This window comes from Ictalurus punctatus, chromosome 5 (assembly GCF_001660625.3).
Source record: "Ictalurus punctatus breed USDA103 chromosome 5, Coco_2.0, whole genome shotgun sequence".
Classification (NCBI taxonomy): domain Eukaryota; kingdom Metazoa; phylum Chordata; class Actinopteri; order Siluriformes; family Ictaluridae; genus Ictalurus; species Ictalurus punctatus.
In genome coordinates this window covers 18,616,622-18,636,441 of record NC_030420.2, presented here as the reverse complement: position 1 = coordinate 18,636,441, position 19,820 = coordinate 18,616,622, and the positions used below count along the sequence as shown (strand labels likewise).

General features: G+C 37.9%; 1 protein-coding gene across 4 annotated transcripts in view; it reads right to left on the bottom strand.

The window, feature by feature from the left end:
- efna5b (ephrin-A5b) overlaps positions 1-19,820 on the bottom strand; it is a 104,995-nt gene that overhangs the window by 14,836 nt on the left and 70,339 nt on the right. For all 4 annotated transcript variants that reach the window (XM_017468506.3, XM_047155564.2, XM_017468505.3 and 1 more), the window contains one exon: positions 6,785-7,077. In XM_017468506.3, the coding sequence (XP_017323995.1) occupies positions 6,785-7,077 (293 nt within the window). The remainder of the gene's footprint in view (positions 1-6,784; positions 7,078-19,820) is intronic.

Below are 19,820 nucleotides of genomic sequence, written 5' to 3'. Positions count from 1 at the left end.
CATCTCCAGTGCCCGTTTACACCGAGCCAGCTGGCTTCCATACTATGGCCATCAGGACACTGGAAGTGTGTAAAGGTGTCCAAATGTGTGTAAGAACACACGTGTCTAAGATAGACTAAATTACTATTCAGTGGCTTTAATCTGTGTTCTTCTGGAGATACAGCTTGACTGAACATGTCTTTTCAACATGCACATCTATGGATGGATGCCAACTCTGCTTCTCCACTTCTAACATTTATACACAAAGTGACTTATAATTCCAATCCAAGTGTACAGCTAAGAAGTTGAGAGTTAAGAGCCTTGTTTAAGTATCCAATAGTGGTTTACTGGCAGTGCTGGGATTTGAACCTGTCACTTGCACTAAATCTCATTCTTGGCACTAGGCAATCTGAACAAAGCTCAATATTAGACTCAGCAGTTCAGGAGTTTCTCCACCATGCTGAAAGACCACTTTCCCTTTCTCACAATTATTTAAATGAAAATAAATGAGAAGCAAGGAGAAACACATTCTGCCTAGATTTTAGGTTTATATATACAGCAAGTAGACCAGTGGATAGTGAAAGAATGCACACAAAAATTTGTGGGATAAGAGCAAAAAAGAAATTTATTCTCCACTGAATAACATTTCCAGGAAACCAGAAAATTCACTAGCAAAGCAAAAGTGGCCTCTTATGCCCATTTGTTCTTAGATTATCTTATTTAGAAACAAGTATGAATTTTTTTAGTAAAAATGCATAACATCTTAAATATATACATTTTTAAAAAATCTGAATTGTGCTCTGTCTACAAATATTCCCTTTTCAAATGTAGCAGTACTGTGTGTTGAGCTGAGCACTTATCAAGCACACATACATCACTAATTAAAACTGAACCTTTGTACATCTAATTGAATTAATGCCATGCTGCATATTAGCTGCTGAAAAAAATTAAAAGCTTTTGTGTTGCGCATGGACAATATTTTGTGTGCAGACAGGCATTAGATTGTTGACATTTGCAGTAAAACTTTGTTTGGCAAGAGCTGCCGTAAAGTCTCAGCTTATTTTTACTTTGTTCATCTTCAGTAACTACACTGAAACTAATAGGAAAAATGTGTAGTTGCATGAGTCAGGAATGTTACATTTGGACCAAATGTCCTGGGTGTTTAATGGATTAATTCTAGTTAGGTAAGAGTGTGAGGACTTTTAGAACGGCTTTCAGTACCTGGTGTGACCCCCTTATGCAGCAATAACTGAAACTAAATGTTTCTGGTACCTGTTGATCAGTCCTGCACATCGGCTTAGAGGAATTTTAGCCCTTCCATCAGTACAGAACAGCTTTAACTCTGGGACGTTGGTGAGTTTCCTCAGATGATTGCTTCAAGTCCTTCCATAACATTTTTATTGGATTAAGTTCAGAATTTTCACTTGGCCCTTCTAAAATATTAACTTTATTCTACTTTAACCATTCTTTGGTAGAACGACTTGTGTGCTTAGGGTTGTCGTATCACTGCACGTGCCACTTTCTTTTGAGATTCAGTTCACAGAGAGATACCCTGATATTTTCCTTTAGCATTCACTGGTATAATTCACAATTCATTGCTCCATCAATGATGGCAAGTTATACTGGCCCAGATGCAGCAAAATAGACTCAAACCATGACACTACCACCACCATGTTTCACAGATGGGATAAGGTTTTTATGCTGGAATGCAGTGTTTTCCTTTTTCCAAACATAATGATTCTCATTTAAACCATAAAGTTCTAGTTTGGTCTCATCCAATAGCCTTGGGCTCTTTCCAATAGCCATTGGGCTGGTCCATGTGATCTTTAGTAAAACTGTGGACTGGCAGTAATGTTCTTTTTGGAGAGCCATGGTTTTCTCTGTGCATCCCTGCCATGCACACCATTATTGTTCAGTGTTCCGCTGATGGTGGACTCATGACCATTAACATAAGCCAATGTGAGGGTGGCCTTTAGTTACTTAGAAGTTACCCTGGGTTCCTTTATGACCTTGTAGACTATTAAATGCTGATCTTGGACTGATTTTTGTTGATCAACCACTCCTGGGAAGGGGAACAATGGTTTTGAATTTCTTCCATTTGTACGCAATCTGTCTGACTGTGGATTGGTGTAGTCCAAACTCTTCAGAGATGGTTTTGTAACATTTTCCAGCCTGATGACAACAGCACCAACAACTATTTTTTCTGAGATCCTCAGAAATCTCCTTTGTTCATGCCATGATACAATTGCACAAACATGTGTTGTGAAGATCAGATCTGATAGATCCCTTTTCTTTAAATAAAACAGAGTGCTCACTCACACCTGATTGACATCTCATTGATTGAAAACACCTGACTCTAATTTCACCTTCAGATTAAACTGCTAATCCTAGAGGTTCATATACTTTTGCCACTCACAGATATGTAATATTGGATCATTTTCCTCAATAAATAAATGACCAAATATTAAGGGTGTAATGATCCATTGATATGGATCAATGTATCAATGAAATAGACGATGGACCATAGCCGGAGTGGCTAATCAGGAGAATTCCTGGTGGGCCACTCATAAATTGGGCCAGCAGACCTACCACTCGCCTGCTTTCTCTCCGTATCTCACACAGATGCAGAAAAAGCATATTTGTTACAGTATTGCGTGACTGATAACTAAAGTAACTAATTATATTACATTTGTATTTAAAACAGCACATAAGTTACTCATGCATTAAAAAGTGTCATTGTCTCGTGTCACTTAGCTCAGAAAACTCTCTCTCTCTCGCTCTCTCTCTCTCTCACTTGCTCACACACAGACACAAGCACATGTACCCAGGTAGTGGTGTGAGGTAGCTGCCAAAAAAGTATATTTCTTACTGAAGCTTCATATTTGTTTGAATACAAACAAATTTTTAAAAAAAATAACGTTACAGTTGGACTTTTTGTAGCAGAAAGCAATACTCAGTATGTCATTAGTTATTTACATTTACATTTATGCACTTAGCAGACGCTTTTATCCAAAGCGACTTACAAATGAGAAAGATACAAGCAAAAAAAAAAAAAAAAAATTTATCTTTATACATTTGTTGAAACATGTCAGTAATAAATATAACGGGATAGTAAGAACTGAACAATAAAAAGGAAGAAAAAAAGGTGGAAAGAAAGATTCTATTCATACAAATGATTAGTCTGCTTGGCATTTGTACTGTCTGAGGTACTGACATGAACATGAGCAATAGGTTCAACGCCCATCTATCTCTGTAAAAAATATAAATTAAAAATACCTAAACATCTGCGGTCACGTTTAACAGATGCATATGCTCTGTTACTGAAGTATTGTGTTGCCATGCCAATTCTGCCACAAATATTATTAATCACATATAAAGAGCTTCATCAACACAGAGGACAGTATACACATTTCCCATTCTATTCACACCACAAAAATGTGATTCACTATTTTTCTAACTCTCTCCAAGGAGCTCCTCTAATATTGGATTTACAGACCTTCTGAGATTAAAATCTATCTTCAGATTCACAATATTAGAAAAAGATGCTGCCTGAAGCTTTTCAAAGTGGGGGGTTCACATGAGCCGTCAACATGCCCTGGCCTTTGACCCCAAAGGCTCACACCCAGACTTCTCATCCTACACACACACACACACACACACACACATACACAGAGCTAATGCTGAATTCTCTTAAATTGCTTGCAGATGTGTGCAACATTAAATAGCTTCCTGTGCTGTCCTCCAGGCTGTACAGTTAGCATCTGTACCCTTGGTTTTCAAGCCTGTACAGACCGGTGAGGCAGGAGTTAAAAAAATAGTAGAAAGAATAGTAAATGCTGTTTGTCCCAGATTTTTAAAAAAAAATATCACTTTGTCTACTCCAGCTCAGCATCCTGATAGACAATTTACCTTCTCCAGACCCAGAGTCATGGCCAACACACACAAAAAAGAAGAATTATAGCCTCAATTTGATTCCAGCCCTGGCTCTGCTTTCCTTGATCAACCTGCTTGTGCTTCTCAAGGAGAAGACAGCAGAACTCTGTCTCTTCTCGCTAAACCCTATCAAAAAGACTACAAATCAAGCTCACTCCTGCTGAACCTGGGGAGAGTAAAAAAAATGGGCCATTTTTCCATCTGGAAAGCCACCACTTGACGTTTTAATTTTCATTGTTGGACTGAGTTCTAATTGAGTCCGTAACATCTGTGGCAGTTTGTCATCAGACCAACCCATGAGACTTTTCCTAATGAAAATTCACAAGCATCAAAGGGACAATTATTTCTGCCCGATAATTTGTAAGTCAACACACATTTGAGAAATGAAGAATCCAGGTCAAAGATAATTCATAGAGACAGATGCATTTAATATAGTCTTACAGTCAGAAAGCACAGAAACAACAAGCAAGCAACCAAACAAGCAACCCTTTAAGAACAGGTATCTTTCTGAACTTTAAACGTTGTCTCACAAATAAGCCAAATCACGTGAGTAGGAAAAGACATTTGCCTCCAGTCACAATAGCTCTTCTAGGTTATCTTTAACCTGAATTTATGCAAACCTAGGAATTGTGATCCAATATAAAACTAAAGGGCTGGCTGTAGTCTCTTTATGAAGGAACTACTAGTAGTGGTCACACTGGAATTTTGCGTTACCAAGCATCTGGCAAGCAAAAAAAAAACAAAAAAAAAAAACCACAACCAACATTAATCGCTTATCTTGGGTCACAGTACATTTTAAGCCTATCATGGGAACGGTGGATACGAGGCAGGGATTCACTCTGGCTTTGACACCAGTCCATTGCAGGGCTCCATAAACACACATTCACACACACATTCTCACACTCATTCACAGACCCATTCCCACCAAGGGCAATTGAATGTAGCTTACTATTATGTTTGGAGGTGGGAGGAAACCATAGAACAGGAGGAAAGCCACATTTTCCTGCTTTAAAGAGATTCAATGCCTATCTCATTAAAAAAGGTCCCAATAATGAGACTTTAATTAAATTTTTATTTATGGATTACATCTGTGAATAGCAGCATAATCAATCATCTGAAAAATATGATTATGAAACTACAAGGCAATAAAGACAATCACAATGGCAATCTTTATTCATCTTCAGTTTAGCATGGTCAGGGTCTTGGACCCAGAGCCTATCACAGAAACACTGGACTTAAAGGGAGAATACACACTGGATGAGACATCAGTCCATTGCAGGACACATGTACATTTGCATCCACACATTCATTCACATCTAGGAGTAATTTAGAATCACTAATACACCTTTTCTGTGGAAACCCACATGGACATGGGGAGAACATGCAAAGTGTGAAGCTTGACAAATTAATTTACAGGAAAGATTTTAATCTCCTAAGAAAACCATTTACAAAACAACTTCTGCCTGAAAAGATTTAAGTGAGTTAATATATACAGCCCACACCACACTACACAGTCATGAATGTTCTAAAGAATTATGTTTAGAATGTGTTAAATAATAAAAACATATAATAATAAATTACTACTACTATTACTACTACTACTACTACTAATAATAATAATAACAAAACTTCTCAAACTCAAGGTCACTTTACAGAGTACACCAGCAAATGGATGAATTATATGCATTTAGGTTAAAGACAACTTGCTGCATGTAGGCAGCAAGAGCGAAACTAAACCATAAACTCCTCAGGCAATAGGAGCAGACAAAAACAGACAGGTGAATCAATCAGAGAAAGCAAATATCTTTCACAGATGTTTAGTCCGTAGTGAAAAGAGTTTTGTAGAAGAAGGATGAGCTTGACAGGTTTTATGCCTTCACCAGTCAAGTATGTAATATATACAGACTAATGACGTCTCAGGACATAGGAGCAGAAGCATGGTCTTAAAGCAGATCTTATGTGGAAAACTAATTAGGTTTAGTCTGATTATTGCTTATCTCACCACTGAAAGACACGTGTTCTTCAGCCAGGGGCACAATTTTTTTTTTTTGTGAGTACTGATTCATATCCATTTTGATGTTCATTGTCCAGACCTACACAACAGCTCTTTGCTAAAAACTGTGTGGTAAATTGCCTTCCGTGTGGGAAAATTATTATGGAAGCATCACTGAAACTGGCTAAAATATATTAGCCTAAATGGAGCTCAAATCTAGGGTACTTCGTAATCACTTGAGACAACTGAATCTACAGCGCTGGGCTCATTAAACATACAGTGTCTCCCATAGCATTCTGTGTATTTTTCTTGTGACAACTGGTGGTGCTGTTGCACTCAATTAAAAGAAAATCCAAAATAATCCTCAAACATTTGGTAACCGCAAATAAGACAATAAATATGGCAAAAATGAATCCATATATAGATTTTTTTCATATCTGAAACATGGGGCGCTGCTAGCCCACGAGCCACTCCTGTTGGATCATGTTGCTAGCAATTGCTAACCCCAGAATTTGTATTGAAAAAGCAATAAAATTAATAAGAGGCATGAATCACTACCTGAATCAGAATGTATTTGAGTTAGCTCAAAGTATTACCTGAGTTTAGACATCTTAAACATATAATAAAGATATTCAATTATGTGACCTTTCTCATTTTCCAAAAATTACTGAGCACACCAGTCCATTCAAGGTGCAAATTATATGATTATGATTATATTCCATACATGCAAATGGGAAAGATTATTTAGTTGGAGTCTTCATATGCTTAAACTACACTTGAGTTTGTTCTAAGTGTTCCTTTTTATGCGTGAAAAAACAAAGTACTAAGCTGTCACTGTGCCTAGAGATGAGCCACAGTATGAAATATCAATTTACTTACATATATAATAATACTCTCGGCCTGGCCGGAACTCAAAACCCAAGGAGAAGGGTGTGAAGAGCTGGAACTTCTCAGAGAATTTGAGCGGGCCATTGGGTGAGTGTGGCCTGTTGCATTCCCAACGCTTGAAGCCCTTGGCTGTGTCATCACATGTGCTGTAGCCATCGTAGTTCACCATGTAGAGGACATAGCGCTCGGTCCTCTCCTCGGGCACTGAGTCCTCATAGTGTGGGCAGTAGACGTCCAAGTAGTCATTTATGCAGACATCGATGTGGTAGTCTCCACGGTGAAACCTGCAGGATCGAGAGAGGTGAAAACAAGCTGTTAAATGTGACTTCTACTATTATTCTCAAAGCTTATAGGAATGCTTTGTGGCTGTTGCTCAGCAAGTAAATACCAAGATACTCCAGACAGGCAGTGGGAGGTGCTTTTCTTTATCTGTGCTCTGAGGACCCTGAGAGACAAGGTTCTATATTCTGTGAATTTAAAATATAGTCACTGAAAATATTTATGATCTCCAAATTTAACATCAACTTCTAGTAAATAGGGTGTTGGATCTATAACGTTCTTCAAGCAAACTATGCAAAAGAGTTCTAGATGTTGATGGATTGAAAGCTTTGGAGAACTACATGCCTCTCAGATGAAAAAAATAAAGAAATAAACTCTAACGTTACAACATGTAACACCTCTATGTATGTATAGACAAGAAATCAAGCAGTGAATCTGGGATGATGCACTATAGCACTGATGTCATTTTATTTACATTATCTCATTCAAATTAAAAACAATGATGCAACATGTTGACTCATTAAGGTTATCAAAGCAACAAGAGGATCAAAATGTGAGAACACCATTTGTTTGGCTTTTAGATCATTCTGCTGGACAAAAACAGTTTATTTGAGGTTTTCCACTCTGTTTTTGTTCTCTTTTTAATAACCTTGACCTCAAAACATCTGCTACGAGCTGGACACTTTTTTAAGCAAGGAACAGCAGGTCAAAGCATTAGCTGAGGATCAGCTTTGTCTCGTTAGATTGATCGCCTGACAGTAGCTTGCTGGAACCTCTAATTGAAGACTTGCACCCTTGTATATGACCCAGTGGTGCATGTAACTTTTTCAGTCTGTTCTGCCTCACATCAAACATCGGAAAGATGAAAAGAATGTCTTTGTATTTGGAAAAGAAACTGGTCGCTAGATGGACCTTTCCAAGGGCTATTCACTTTGTCCTTGTGTATTCTAGTGGAATGGCCAATATAAACAATAAGACTGAAAGGACTGATAATAATAATGAAATTAATAATAATAATAATTATAATAATAATAATAATAATAAGGACATTATTAGAAAGGACTGATTTGGCAAGAAAAGGACAGGAAACAGCTGTTTCCATGGAAAAGTGCAGATCTCACTTATTACAGACATGAAGAGAAACCTTGTGCATGTGTGTAGAATGTGTTGCACAACAAACAGAACTGTCATTTGAAACATACAAATGCATGGTGACATGATTTTAATGTGTAAACTTGCCATGTTATTAAGTTGAGGTGGATGAAGAATGGCTGCAATAAACCCAGTGAGTTCATCATTGTATTTGATGTGAGCACTGTGAATGACATCATGCTTTTGCTTCCAGTCACTTAGAGATGAAGAGATGAAGATGTTCCATACAATGCAAGCACATCCTACATAATAAAGAGGAACAGAGACAAACTCCTCAGTCCTCATTGCATGTCTAATAACCAATAAGGGGAGTTGCAATACATTGCTAATTTACTCTCTTTATTTTTGACAGTGGATTAAATGTGATTCATGAGCAAATGCACGAAATGTGTCTACTGTGTATGCTATTACTATTTTAACCTTGTTAAAATACTGTTTTAAAAAAATATTGTTTAACCAAGTAATCACAAATACACCGACATGACTGCATAAGAAGAGACATCTCTATTACATGCAGGAAAATAAAAGTCACTACTTAGACATGCACTTGGGGGGGGGGGGGGGGGGGGGGTATTTGTTAATGTTGCAAGCTTTTACATTTCACTGCATTTCACATGTGTTGAACTTTATGAGAATGAGGCTATATCTAATGTCAAAAACAACTAGATATTTATTCCGCTGTCAGAGAATTAGATAGATAGTAGTAGTGAGTTTTTTAAAATACATTAGTGATGCACTGGTAATGTCTGTTGTTTTGTTGTTGTTTTTTTTCTTCGCTATTAATATCTAGTATGCTAAAAAACTATTTGCACATTGAAATACAAAGCTTGCAGCAGTCACAGCCAACTGTAATATTCACTAAATACTGATAGCAGTCTCGCTTTCATCAGGAAAAATATAACATGGTATGTCTTATTAAGATTATGATTAATCAAACTTCTATATTCAGAAATATTAACTGAGGCTATAAATCAACTAAATCTGCTTTGACAGATTGGCAGCACAGTTACTGCTACCACTGAATGCAAGTTTGTTGGCTGCTTTACTAATTTTTAAAAACAAGCATCCAGCAGCTGTAGGAAAGGATCTTGACGATTAGAAATATGAAGGGTGTAAATAAAAACTGAGAAAGGATAGAAAGCTAATTGTCAAATGATGCTATTAACATGTCTTTGTTATGCTATGATGTTTGGGGCAAAGCTTTAAGTCAAACACTGTGTACTCTGTAATCAGAGAGAGGCTTGCCCAAGTTCAGAACATTTATTATGAGCTTATTATAACCTCAGAAGAGCTGAAGATACAGGGAACCTGTTATTTTCATTTCTGTCTATATCCCTTTCCTCTCTCTGCCTATTTTTCTCTCTCCCTCTGTCTCTGTTGCAGCACTGTGGTTCTGTTGGATTGGTGAGAGGGGCGGCCAACCACACCAGGACTTGATTGACCCATTTCCATTACAATTACACAGCCCAGTGAGATTGCTGCTCTTTCTAAATGAAGTCCCATCAGCCACCAAAATGACACTTGGCCCTGGCCAGCCTGTAGTAACGAGTGTGAGAAGAGAGACATGAAGGGAAAGAGTAAAGCAGAGAGGAGGAGAGAGATTCTTTATGATGAAAGATAGAGGTATGATTGCCTACAATCCATTGTCCTGATACAGTAGACTCCCTTCTGCTGGCAAAATGTCACTGAAACACCCATACAGAAATGCTGGCCGTATTGAGATATGTTTGTCTCTTTTAGTGGTTTAAGTATTTGCTATATATATATAAAAAGCACTAAAATATTCTGTAACTATTTGTAATACATGTTGCAATATAACCATATTTACACAAGTTGGCTTGTACGAATTCTTACCAGAGTATTTGGATTTACACCAGGTGACTGTGTGGGTTAATACAATATTTCCTCCTCCTCTTATACAGCTTGACAGATGTGTTTGAAGTACTGAAAATCAAAACTTACTTGGAAATTCTAAAAAAAAAAGGCAAGACGTATCCAACTTTTAAACAGCAAGTATATATCCTTTCTGAAGAAAATTTGCTAAAACTACAGTATGTATGATTTTGTTACAAATGCTTATTGTGCAAGGCATTTATTTATTGTGCATGATTATTGTGTAAGGCATTTATTTATTATGTGGTTTGGGAAACAGCCTTGTGGTATGGGAAGCAGCACAATACACATTATGAAATGTTCTGCAAATAGATCACAATAGCAATTTTCTACCAGAGTGGGTGAAATTCCTAAATCTTCTTATAGCTTCTAAGATCTTATAGCTGTAATTAACACTGATCTGGATTAATTATGTGAATACATAGTAAACTACGGGTCACACAAGATCAGAAATGTCACGCTCCTACTGCCCTATTTGAAACAGAATGTCATTCTGGACAGTTTATGCTGACTCATTCTCCCAGTGAAGGTTTTTGGCTACTGGCTACATTGTTGTTGTTTGTTTTTTTTTATTTTGTGAACATATTTTTTGTTCCCTCTAAGACAAGCTCAACAACAGATTGTGACTATCACAGAGTCCGTTATGGCATCACAGATATTGCATTGTGCCTTTGTTAGTAGACTGCTTATGTAGGTATGCTTTTGCTACCAAACAATATTAACACTATTTAAACCATGAATTTGAAACAGATTGGTTCCCTATTAAACAAAATTTCTTCATCATCATCCTTGGACTAGTTTTGAATCTTGGCTCATTATTCCTTAAGGTTTGTCTCTCCATTCAGCAATTTTGCAGATTTTCCCTAGCAATTTAGTCATATTTCTGATTAAATGTTTTTCTTCTGAAAAGTTGGAGTTTGTCAATAGTAAGGATTATCAATGACCGTGGAGAAAGGACCCCATCATACATTGATCCATTCGCCCAAAATCTCACAGTGGAGCTGAATGTGGATTGTCCCCAGTTAAGGTTCTTTCGCCTAGGATTATACTTCTCTTTCTCTGGGTACATCCTTGAGATTACACACCCATTTCATTTTTGCTCAGCCAAGATATTAGAAGATCAATACTAGAATGGAGCCCTAATACCTTAAGCTATAACGCTCTCACAAGCAAAGAAGGCCTACATCAGATTACACAAACCTGATCCTAAGTCACATCTGAGCATTTATCGCCCAACTCGCTAACCTCATTGACAGGCTCTAACTCTCAATGTGAATCTTTAACAGAGTGAGTGACTGGAGTGCTTCTCTTTCTCTCTCTCCCTTTTCTACACTTTAGAAGAATGTCACCTCCCTTGCTACTATTCTGAGCCAAATTTAGAAGGATAGCATTTTGAAACAATGGTACATTGACTCATATACTCTTTAATTTCTGTATTCTTTATGTGTAGAAACATGACTTTTCCAGTCTTTTCCTTGACAGAAAAGCTACAACAAATATCATTTGGTATTTTTGTGGGGATTTTCCCTCAGTAATATAAAGTAAAACAAAATGTCAAGGAACAACCTTCAGCTTCTTCTTATTGTACTGATGTTTTTCTATAGGGCTAATCTAATGATTGCGCCCTGTTCCCAATAACACTAACCAATTTAAATGACAAATAAGGAATTTGATAAGGAATATATCCATCCATCCATTTTCTATACCGCTTATCCTACACAGGGTTGCGGGGAGCCTGGAGCCTATCCCGGGGACTCGGGGCATGAGGCGAGGCACACTCTGAACGGAGTGCCAGCCTATCGCAGGGTACAACTGCACATACATTCACACACCCATCCACATGCTACTGATAATTTTGGAAGCACCAATCAGCCTACAACACCTGTTTTTTGACTGAGTGAGGAAACCAGAGTACCCGGAGGAAACCATGGAGAGAACATGCAAACTCCGCACAGAGGCAGAAATTGAAACCCCAACCCTGGATGTGCAAGGCAAAAGTGCTAACCACTAAGCCACTGTACCCCCGATAAGCAATATATTTTAAATATAAACACTTTAAATTTGTGGATTTAAAATTGATCTTTTTTATTTCTATCAAACTGTTCTAAATCACATAAACGCTGCCTCATCATTAATCTTAACAAGCCAAAATTAACAAGGCTAAACTTAACCAGCCTCATTACAGTATGCACTGCTACACATATTTTACTACTACATAAAAAAAAAAAAAAATCAATCCCCTTCTATGAAATTAAATATAAGGCTATAACGCTAGTACTTCACTTACCAAGCAGATGAAACAGAGGCCCATGCACTCTTAAATTATAATATACTTCTGTTGTTGGTTAAGTAAATGGTTTTTCCAATATAAAATTCCACATCAATAAATTTTCATAGCCAATTATGTTGACTAATCTTTGCAGCCAAAATTCTTAAAGTAGAAAACCTTTTTGTTCTATGTATTCCATTAAAAAGAATATATGTTCAATATTCCCATTAGGAAATAAAATTCCAATCAGATTATTGTTAAAATTTGATGGGGGTATTTTCTAAGCAGAAGCAATACTGTGTAAGATGTAGTAGTAAAAAATGCAGTGTCCATTAAGACTTGTTTTGACAATCATCCTTCCTATTCCCTCAAGACCCTCTGAGTTCCCAACAATTCAGAAGTCCAGGAAAAGTAGGAAAACATGCTGGAGCTATGAAAGAAAATCTCAGCATGCCCCATATCATCGACTATATATTATACAAGCCTCTCCACCTGCTCTGGTCCTGATTTGATACGAGGAGCAGCTGCATGCAATAAAATGTAATCCTGTCTCAGTACAGGTAATATTTGTAATTCTAGAGGCTTGATCTCACACTATTTTACAGTAAATCAGGGCAGCAATTTAGATAGTTTAGCATTTGCCTGTCACGAATCAAACTTCTGACATGGCAAAAGTGCCCATTGTACTATCATTGCTACAGTGGTTGGGAAAGTTTGCTCATGACTTGCCCATATTGCTTAGTTCTGGCAGGCTATGCTGTTTCTGGTCAGTTATATAACAGCGTTGTGGAAAAGGAAGTAAGCCCTCTTTCTGTTCTATGTTTTTATTTATCAGGGCCTAAATAACAATTGGGTGGTCCTGGGGAAAAAATAAGTACACCCTATAATTCAGTAACATTTAGAACCACCTTTAGCAAAAATAACTTGAAGTAATCATTTTCTGTAGGAGTTACATTGTTTGGTAGAAAGTTTGATGTCCGAGGGCATCTTTCTTTAGCATCCCATTGTGGTTGAGGTCTGGACTTTGACTTGGACACCTTGATTTTTGTCTTCTTTAGCCATTCAGATGTCGATTTGCTGGTGTTCTTGGGATCACTGTCCTGTTGCATGACCCAAATTCCGCCCAGTTTTCTTTTTCCCATGACCATATCTCCTTGTTTTCTATCTATCTCTGCAACCTTATGGTTTGTAAGTGAATGCAAATGTGAACCTAAAGAGTGAAGAAAGTGTGAGATGGAGAATATATTGCTTTTTCTTTATATATCTATATGCAGCATTTAGTCCATTTGAATTGAATCCTGGTGCTTCTTTGTTCTTGGTATGATTCATTTAGGCAGGTGAGAACACAGCAATCATACCGGGGTGCGGACCAAAACAAATGGTCTGAGACCATCTGAGGCAGGTGTGGTTCGACTGCAGTGAGAATGCAATTTGACCCTGACGTGACCCAAATGCAAGAAGTGAGCATGCTGTGTATTTTGTTGTATGTTGCAGGCAGCACTTTTGTAAATGCGAGTTGCTAAACTGAGCCATAAGACACAAACAGAAACAAAGCAGAGAACTGCAGTGTGGCAGAAATGCCATGTGTACTGGGTATTTGGACAGAGAAAATATATGCTGTATGTGACACACAAAATGGTTCAAAATAACTATTTATATAGTGGTCATGCCATATTTGACATGCTCAAGTGATTTATTTGTGACTTCTGTGAGCACTAGGCAAAGATTTGTTTATCTTTTCAGCTGTACACACCCCTTAGACAAAGTGCTTTTTGGTTTGTATAATATGTGCATGTTGGAACTATTTATCAAGTATCAATTGATCTCTGATTAGGACTTGGCTAAAGTACTAATAGATGTGAAATCTATAATCTAAAAAGTCCCATAAGATGGGTGAAAAGTCAGCTTACTGACCGAAAGCAGCAGAAATTCAGTTCACAAAATTAAGCTCTCTCTGTTTGTTTTTGTGTGTGTGTGTGTGTGTGTGTGTGTGTGTGTGTGTGTGTGTGTGTGTGTGTGTGTGTATAAATTAGGTGGGTGGCCTTGGAGAAGATTTAAGAGAAGTCAGGGGCAAACAGACCTGGGCGAGACAAACAGATCAGACATCTGCCTAACTACTTATCATTATGATGGAGAAAGGTTAATGATGTTCATTCATCAAACCATGCCAGGACAAATCAGCGTATCAGAGTTTAAAGATCCTGCAGCTCAGACGGAACACTTGTTCTCACCTTTTGTCTCTTTATCACTTCCATTTCTCCCTATCCACCCTTCCTCTCCATGTTTCTCTCCCTCCCACCTCATTCTGCATCATGCATTATATTCTAGCCACAAGCAAAAATGTGGGTCATTATGAGCCAGTGCTAACGATGGTAAACAGTGCTTGGGGGGTGGGTCTGGTCTAAACAGGCCACTAGTGGTCCCTCTGAAGTGTAATTTCACTGAGGTCAGTGAGGAGGCAAAGCCCTGCAGCACAACACATTTACCATGGATTAAAATCAATCAAGTCATACTTGTCTCAAGTCAACAAGTCTCCATCAGAGAAGACATACTGCTCTCTTTGCCTTTCCTTCCTTCTACCTGTCTCCCTCTTTCCTGTCTACCTCCAGCATTCATCAAGTCAATGAGTTTATTCCTCTATGACGATAAATGGTTGGTGCAGCATAAACTTCCTTATACATTTATTAAACTGTTTACACTATGGATTTATCACATCCTGATAGTTAAGACTATCTAAACAGAGAAGCATAAGAAAAATGCAAGGCTGAGATTAAACATCAGAGATTAACTGTCATGATTACTTGTTTTACTTCATACAAGCAGCGCAAGAATTTCTAAGCTTTTAAATATTTTAACCTGGATAAGTATGCAGGCCAGTTCAGTTTATCTGTTACAGCCAGTCCAAGCAAATTGTTTCTGAAGTATTTACTTAACAAGATCAATAAACCTAAATATTAACTTGCAATCAGTTTCCATGGAAAAGAGTGCAGCCAGTGGTTCAGTGGAATAAGAGTGAATTAAGATTTTCTCCACATACACCCTGAATGACATGCGTTAGACTTGGATGAATGTCAATAATAAATAGAAGTACACAATAAATATGCAAATTGTAGATGTCAGAATTTTCGATCTTGTTGCTCAAAATCCTCCTTAAAAGGCTGTAAATTTACCAGCCAGATTTCTACCTTGATTTCTGTCACTTTTCTCTTTAAAATGAAAGTGCTTTAGTGAAGGCAGGACTTAATATACATAAGCAAGCATTCATGGTTTTTGGCTTAGGTTATATTTGTACAATTGCAATCAAAATGGTTCAACCCCTATTGCAAATGAGGTTTATTGTCAAAATTTTGAGACTTTCAGCTGTTTGCAATGAACAGATCAAACAAAAGCAATTGAAATAGTTCAACACAATGAATGCTTCAAGTGATTTCGCTAAATGAAACTGAAAATGCAACTTATAATGACTTCTCCAGTCTCAAAATTATCCAACCCCTTCATGGCAAGCATCGTTTGAAGAGCACCCTTTTGCTGTTATGACCTGCTGCAAATGAGATGCATAGTCAGACACCAGCTTCTGTCAGCGTTTCCTGAAGAATCTTAGCCCATTCCTCATGAACAATGGCCTCCAGCTCAGTAATATTCTTGGGTTTGCATGCTGTAACCGCCTTCTTCAAATCCCACCAGAGATTTTCTATAGGGTTCGTCAGGTGACTGTGATGGCCCTGTAGAATCTTCCAGGCCTTCTTCTGCAGCCAAGCCTTGGTGGAATTTGAGGTATGCTTGGGATCATTGTCCTGTTGGAAGGTCCAATGATGCCCAAGCTTCAGCTTTCTCACAGATGTTATGACATTTTCTCCTAGGATTTCCTGATACTTCAATGAATCCATCTTGCCTTCCACACACTGCAAGATTCCAGTGCCAGAGGGTGCAAAGCAGCCCAAGAGCATCAGTGAGCCACCACCATGCTTGACTGTGGACAGAGTGTTCTTTCTTCATTCTTCTTCCTCCAGACATACCACTGATCCAACATGCCGAAATGTTCCAGTTTTGTTTCATCGCTCCACAGAACAGAATCCCAAAACTTTTGTGGCTTATTTATATGAATTTGAGCTGACTTTTCTTGTGCTTTTTGGTCAGTAGTGGTATACGTCTTGGAGTTCTTGCATGAAAACCTTCTACGTTTAGTACATGCCATACTGTGCTCACTGAAACCTAAGTGCCTCTTGCCACCATGTCTTGCTGCAGGTCTTTTGCAGTCACTTGAGGGTTTTTCACAACCTGCCTTCTCAGAAATCTGGTTGCAGCTGTTGATAGCTTCCTTTTTCTGCTCTGTCTAGGTATGTCATAAATTTTCTACCCCTAGCCAGTTCAGGTATTTCATGTGTTCCAGCTCAAGCACATCTGGTGCAACTAATGAAGCCCTTGATTAGTTGCATCAGGTTTGCTTGAAACAACACCTGTTTTGCATATTTGTGCTGTTGTGAGGGATTCTATTCAGGGGGTTGATTAATTTTGAAACTGGAGAAGTCATTATAAGTTGCATTTTCAATTGAATTTGGGTAAACCACTTGAAGCATTCTTTTGTGTTGAACTATTTCAATTGCTTTTATTTGATTTGTTCAGTGTAAACAGCTGAAAGTCTGTAAATTTTGACAATAAACCTGATTTGCAGGTATGGGTTGAATAATTTTGATTGCAACTGTAAATGGGCAGTTATTGTGATTCATGCTGATTATGCAGATAAATCGACTTTTTTGTAGGGAAACTATCAGACTATTCTCTTATGCTACATACTTGACCATAAAATCAACTGATTTATACAATTATATATAAATATATACAATTGCAAAAGCATGGTTTGTGTTTATATGCAAACTAATAGACCTAGTTAGTATACATATGTGGTAAAGATAGATATTGATACTAGTATTATTTTATCTAGTATACATGCATTAGAGGACACATTTTTTAAAGGTATTTTTCCTCAGGCACATCTCATATCTCAGCCCTCATACTGGATAATCGATATGTGAAGATATCAAGTGACAAGAGAGCTGGCATCTTTCATTCTGCGTCTGGACTGTATGATAAATAGTTCATAGGAGACTGCATGGATTGCTGAGGTTTTCCTTTTTTTTTCAACAGTGAAATTCTAGGAACCAATTGGGCATGCCTAGCAATCAGAACTGGTGTGTACACTGGACCACACTGATTCTATTATTTTTTAGTCTAACAAAAGTTATGGCTCTTGTATTATTATTACTAGTAGTAGTAGTAGTAGTAGTAGTAGCAGTAGTAGTAGTAAAAATAACATTTTTGCTTACAAATTCCCAAAGCTGAACTTTTACATTACCACATGTGTGTTTTAAGCTTTATAAGACTTTTACAAGCCACACAGTCTGTATAAGCCTTATAAATAATGTTAAACACTCTCCAAGTCTGTCATCCATCTCCCGACACCTTCTCTCAATTTGCTCCATGTGTGTATATGTGTGTATTTGTGTCCTAATGAACAGAGAGTGTGTTTTCGAGCGAAGGGCTGCCCATGCCCAGAATGTTAAACAGCCTCTGTCTGCAGTCTGGCCCAAGAGCTGCTTAATGACATCATGCAAGTCTGGTGGCAGAAAAAGAGGAGAAATAAAGAAAAAGAGAGTGAGAGCGAGAGAGTGCAAAAGAGAGAGAGGTGGCTTAAATGGTCTAAATGTGTACCTGCTGAGGGAAAGAAGCCAATAGAGATAAATAAAATGGATAAAAGGGGAGCCTAGCAATAAGGATGTTAAAGTGGAAAAACGTTGAAATAGAGAGGTAGAAAGTGAGTAAGACAGGAAGACAGATGGAAAACAAAAAGAAAGAAAGCAAGATAGATACAGAGAGAAATACAGAAGGACACAGGACAGAGAGACTTCTTGAAATTGATGTAAGGAAAGAAGTTAGCAAAGAAGAGGATGGTTGTTCCACTGCATGACTTCTAGCCATAAGGACTGTTAATGTTAAAAAACAGTTAGAATGTCACCATTTTAACAAGTAGGCTATTTCACAGTTGACACCCTTCATGCCGCAGTATATACAGCGCTGTGAGAAAGTATTTGCTGATTTCTTCTGTTTTTGTGCATATCTCATACTAAATTGTTTCAGAAATTAAAACAAAATCTAAGCTAAAACAAAGGCAACCTGAGTAAACACAAAATACAGTTTTTAAATGATACTGTTATTTATTGAAGCAAAATTGTTATCGAATACCAACTGAATCTGTGTGAAAACTGTATTTTCCCCCATAGTTACTAATTCCCCAAATCTATGAAGCTGCATTCATAATGGGGTTCAGAGGGACGAGACGCAGCCAGGCCTGATTACTGCAAACACTGTTCAATCAAATCAACATTTAAATAGAACTTTTTCATCAGCATGAAGTAGGTTAAAAGGTCTTACCCAGTAGCACACTATATCAAAATTGAAAGAAATTCCAGAAATGTTGAGGAAGAAGGTGATTGAAACACATCAGTCTGGGAAGGGTTACAAAGCTATTTCAAAAGCTCTGGAACTCCTTAAAACCACAGTGAGAGCATTATGTCAAAATGGAAAAAACTCATACCGTAGTGCACCTTCTCAGAAGTGGCCAACCTTCTAGAATTCCTCCAAGAGCACAACAACTACTCATCCAGGAAGTCACAAAAGAGCCAAGGACAACATCAAAGGACTTACAGGCTCTTGCATTAATAACGGTCACTGTTCATGACTCTCTATCGGAAAGACACTGGACAAAAATGGCTTACAGAGCATTGCAAAAACCACTGCTAACCCAGAAGAACATTAAGACTCGTCTGAATTTTGCCAAAACACACCTTAATGATCCTCAAACCTTTTGGCAGAATGTTCTGTGGACTGATGAGTTGAAAATGGAACTGTTTGGAAGACAGGGATCCCTTTACATTTGTCATAAACCAAACCCAGAATTCCACAAAAAGAACATCATACTGACGGTCAAGCATGGTGGTGGAAGTGTGATGGTGTGGGGATGCTTAGCTGCTTTAAGGCCTGGGCAACTTGCAATAATGAATTTTGCTCTCTACCAGAAAATGCTAATGGAGAACTTTTGATCTTCAGTCCATTAAGTTGAAACTCAAGTCCAACTGGATTATGCAGCAAGACAATGATCCAAAGTGTAGGAATAAGTCCAAATTTGAATGGCTCAAATAAAGCTAAATTAAAGTTTTGGAGTGGCCTGGTCAAATTCCTGACTTGAACCAACTGAGATACTGTGGCAGGACCTTAAATGGGCAGTTCATGCTCGAAAACTCTCCAATGTGGCTGAACTAAAGTGGGCCAAAATTCCATCACAGTGCAGTAAAAGACTGATCTTCAGTTTTCAGAAGCGTTTGGTTGCAGTTATTGCCGCTAACCAGACTGCACAGGTGGCCAGATTTTAAGTTTAAG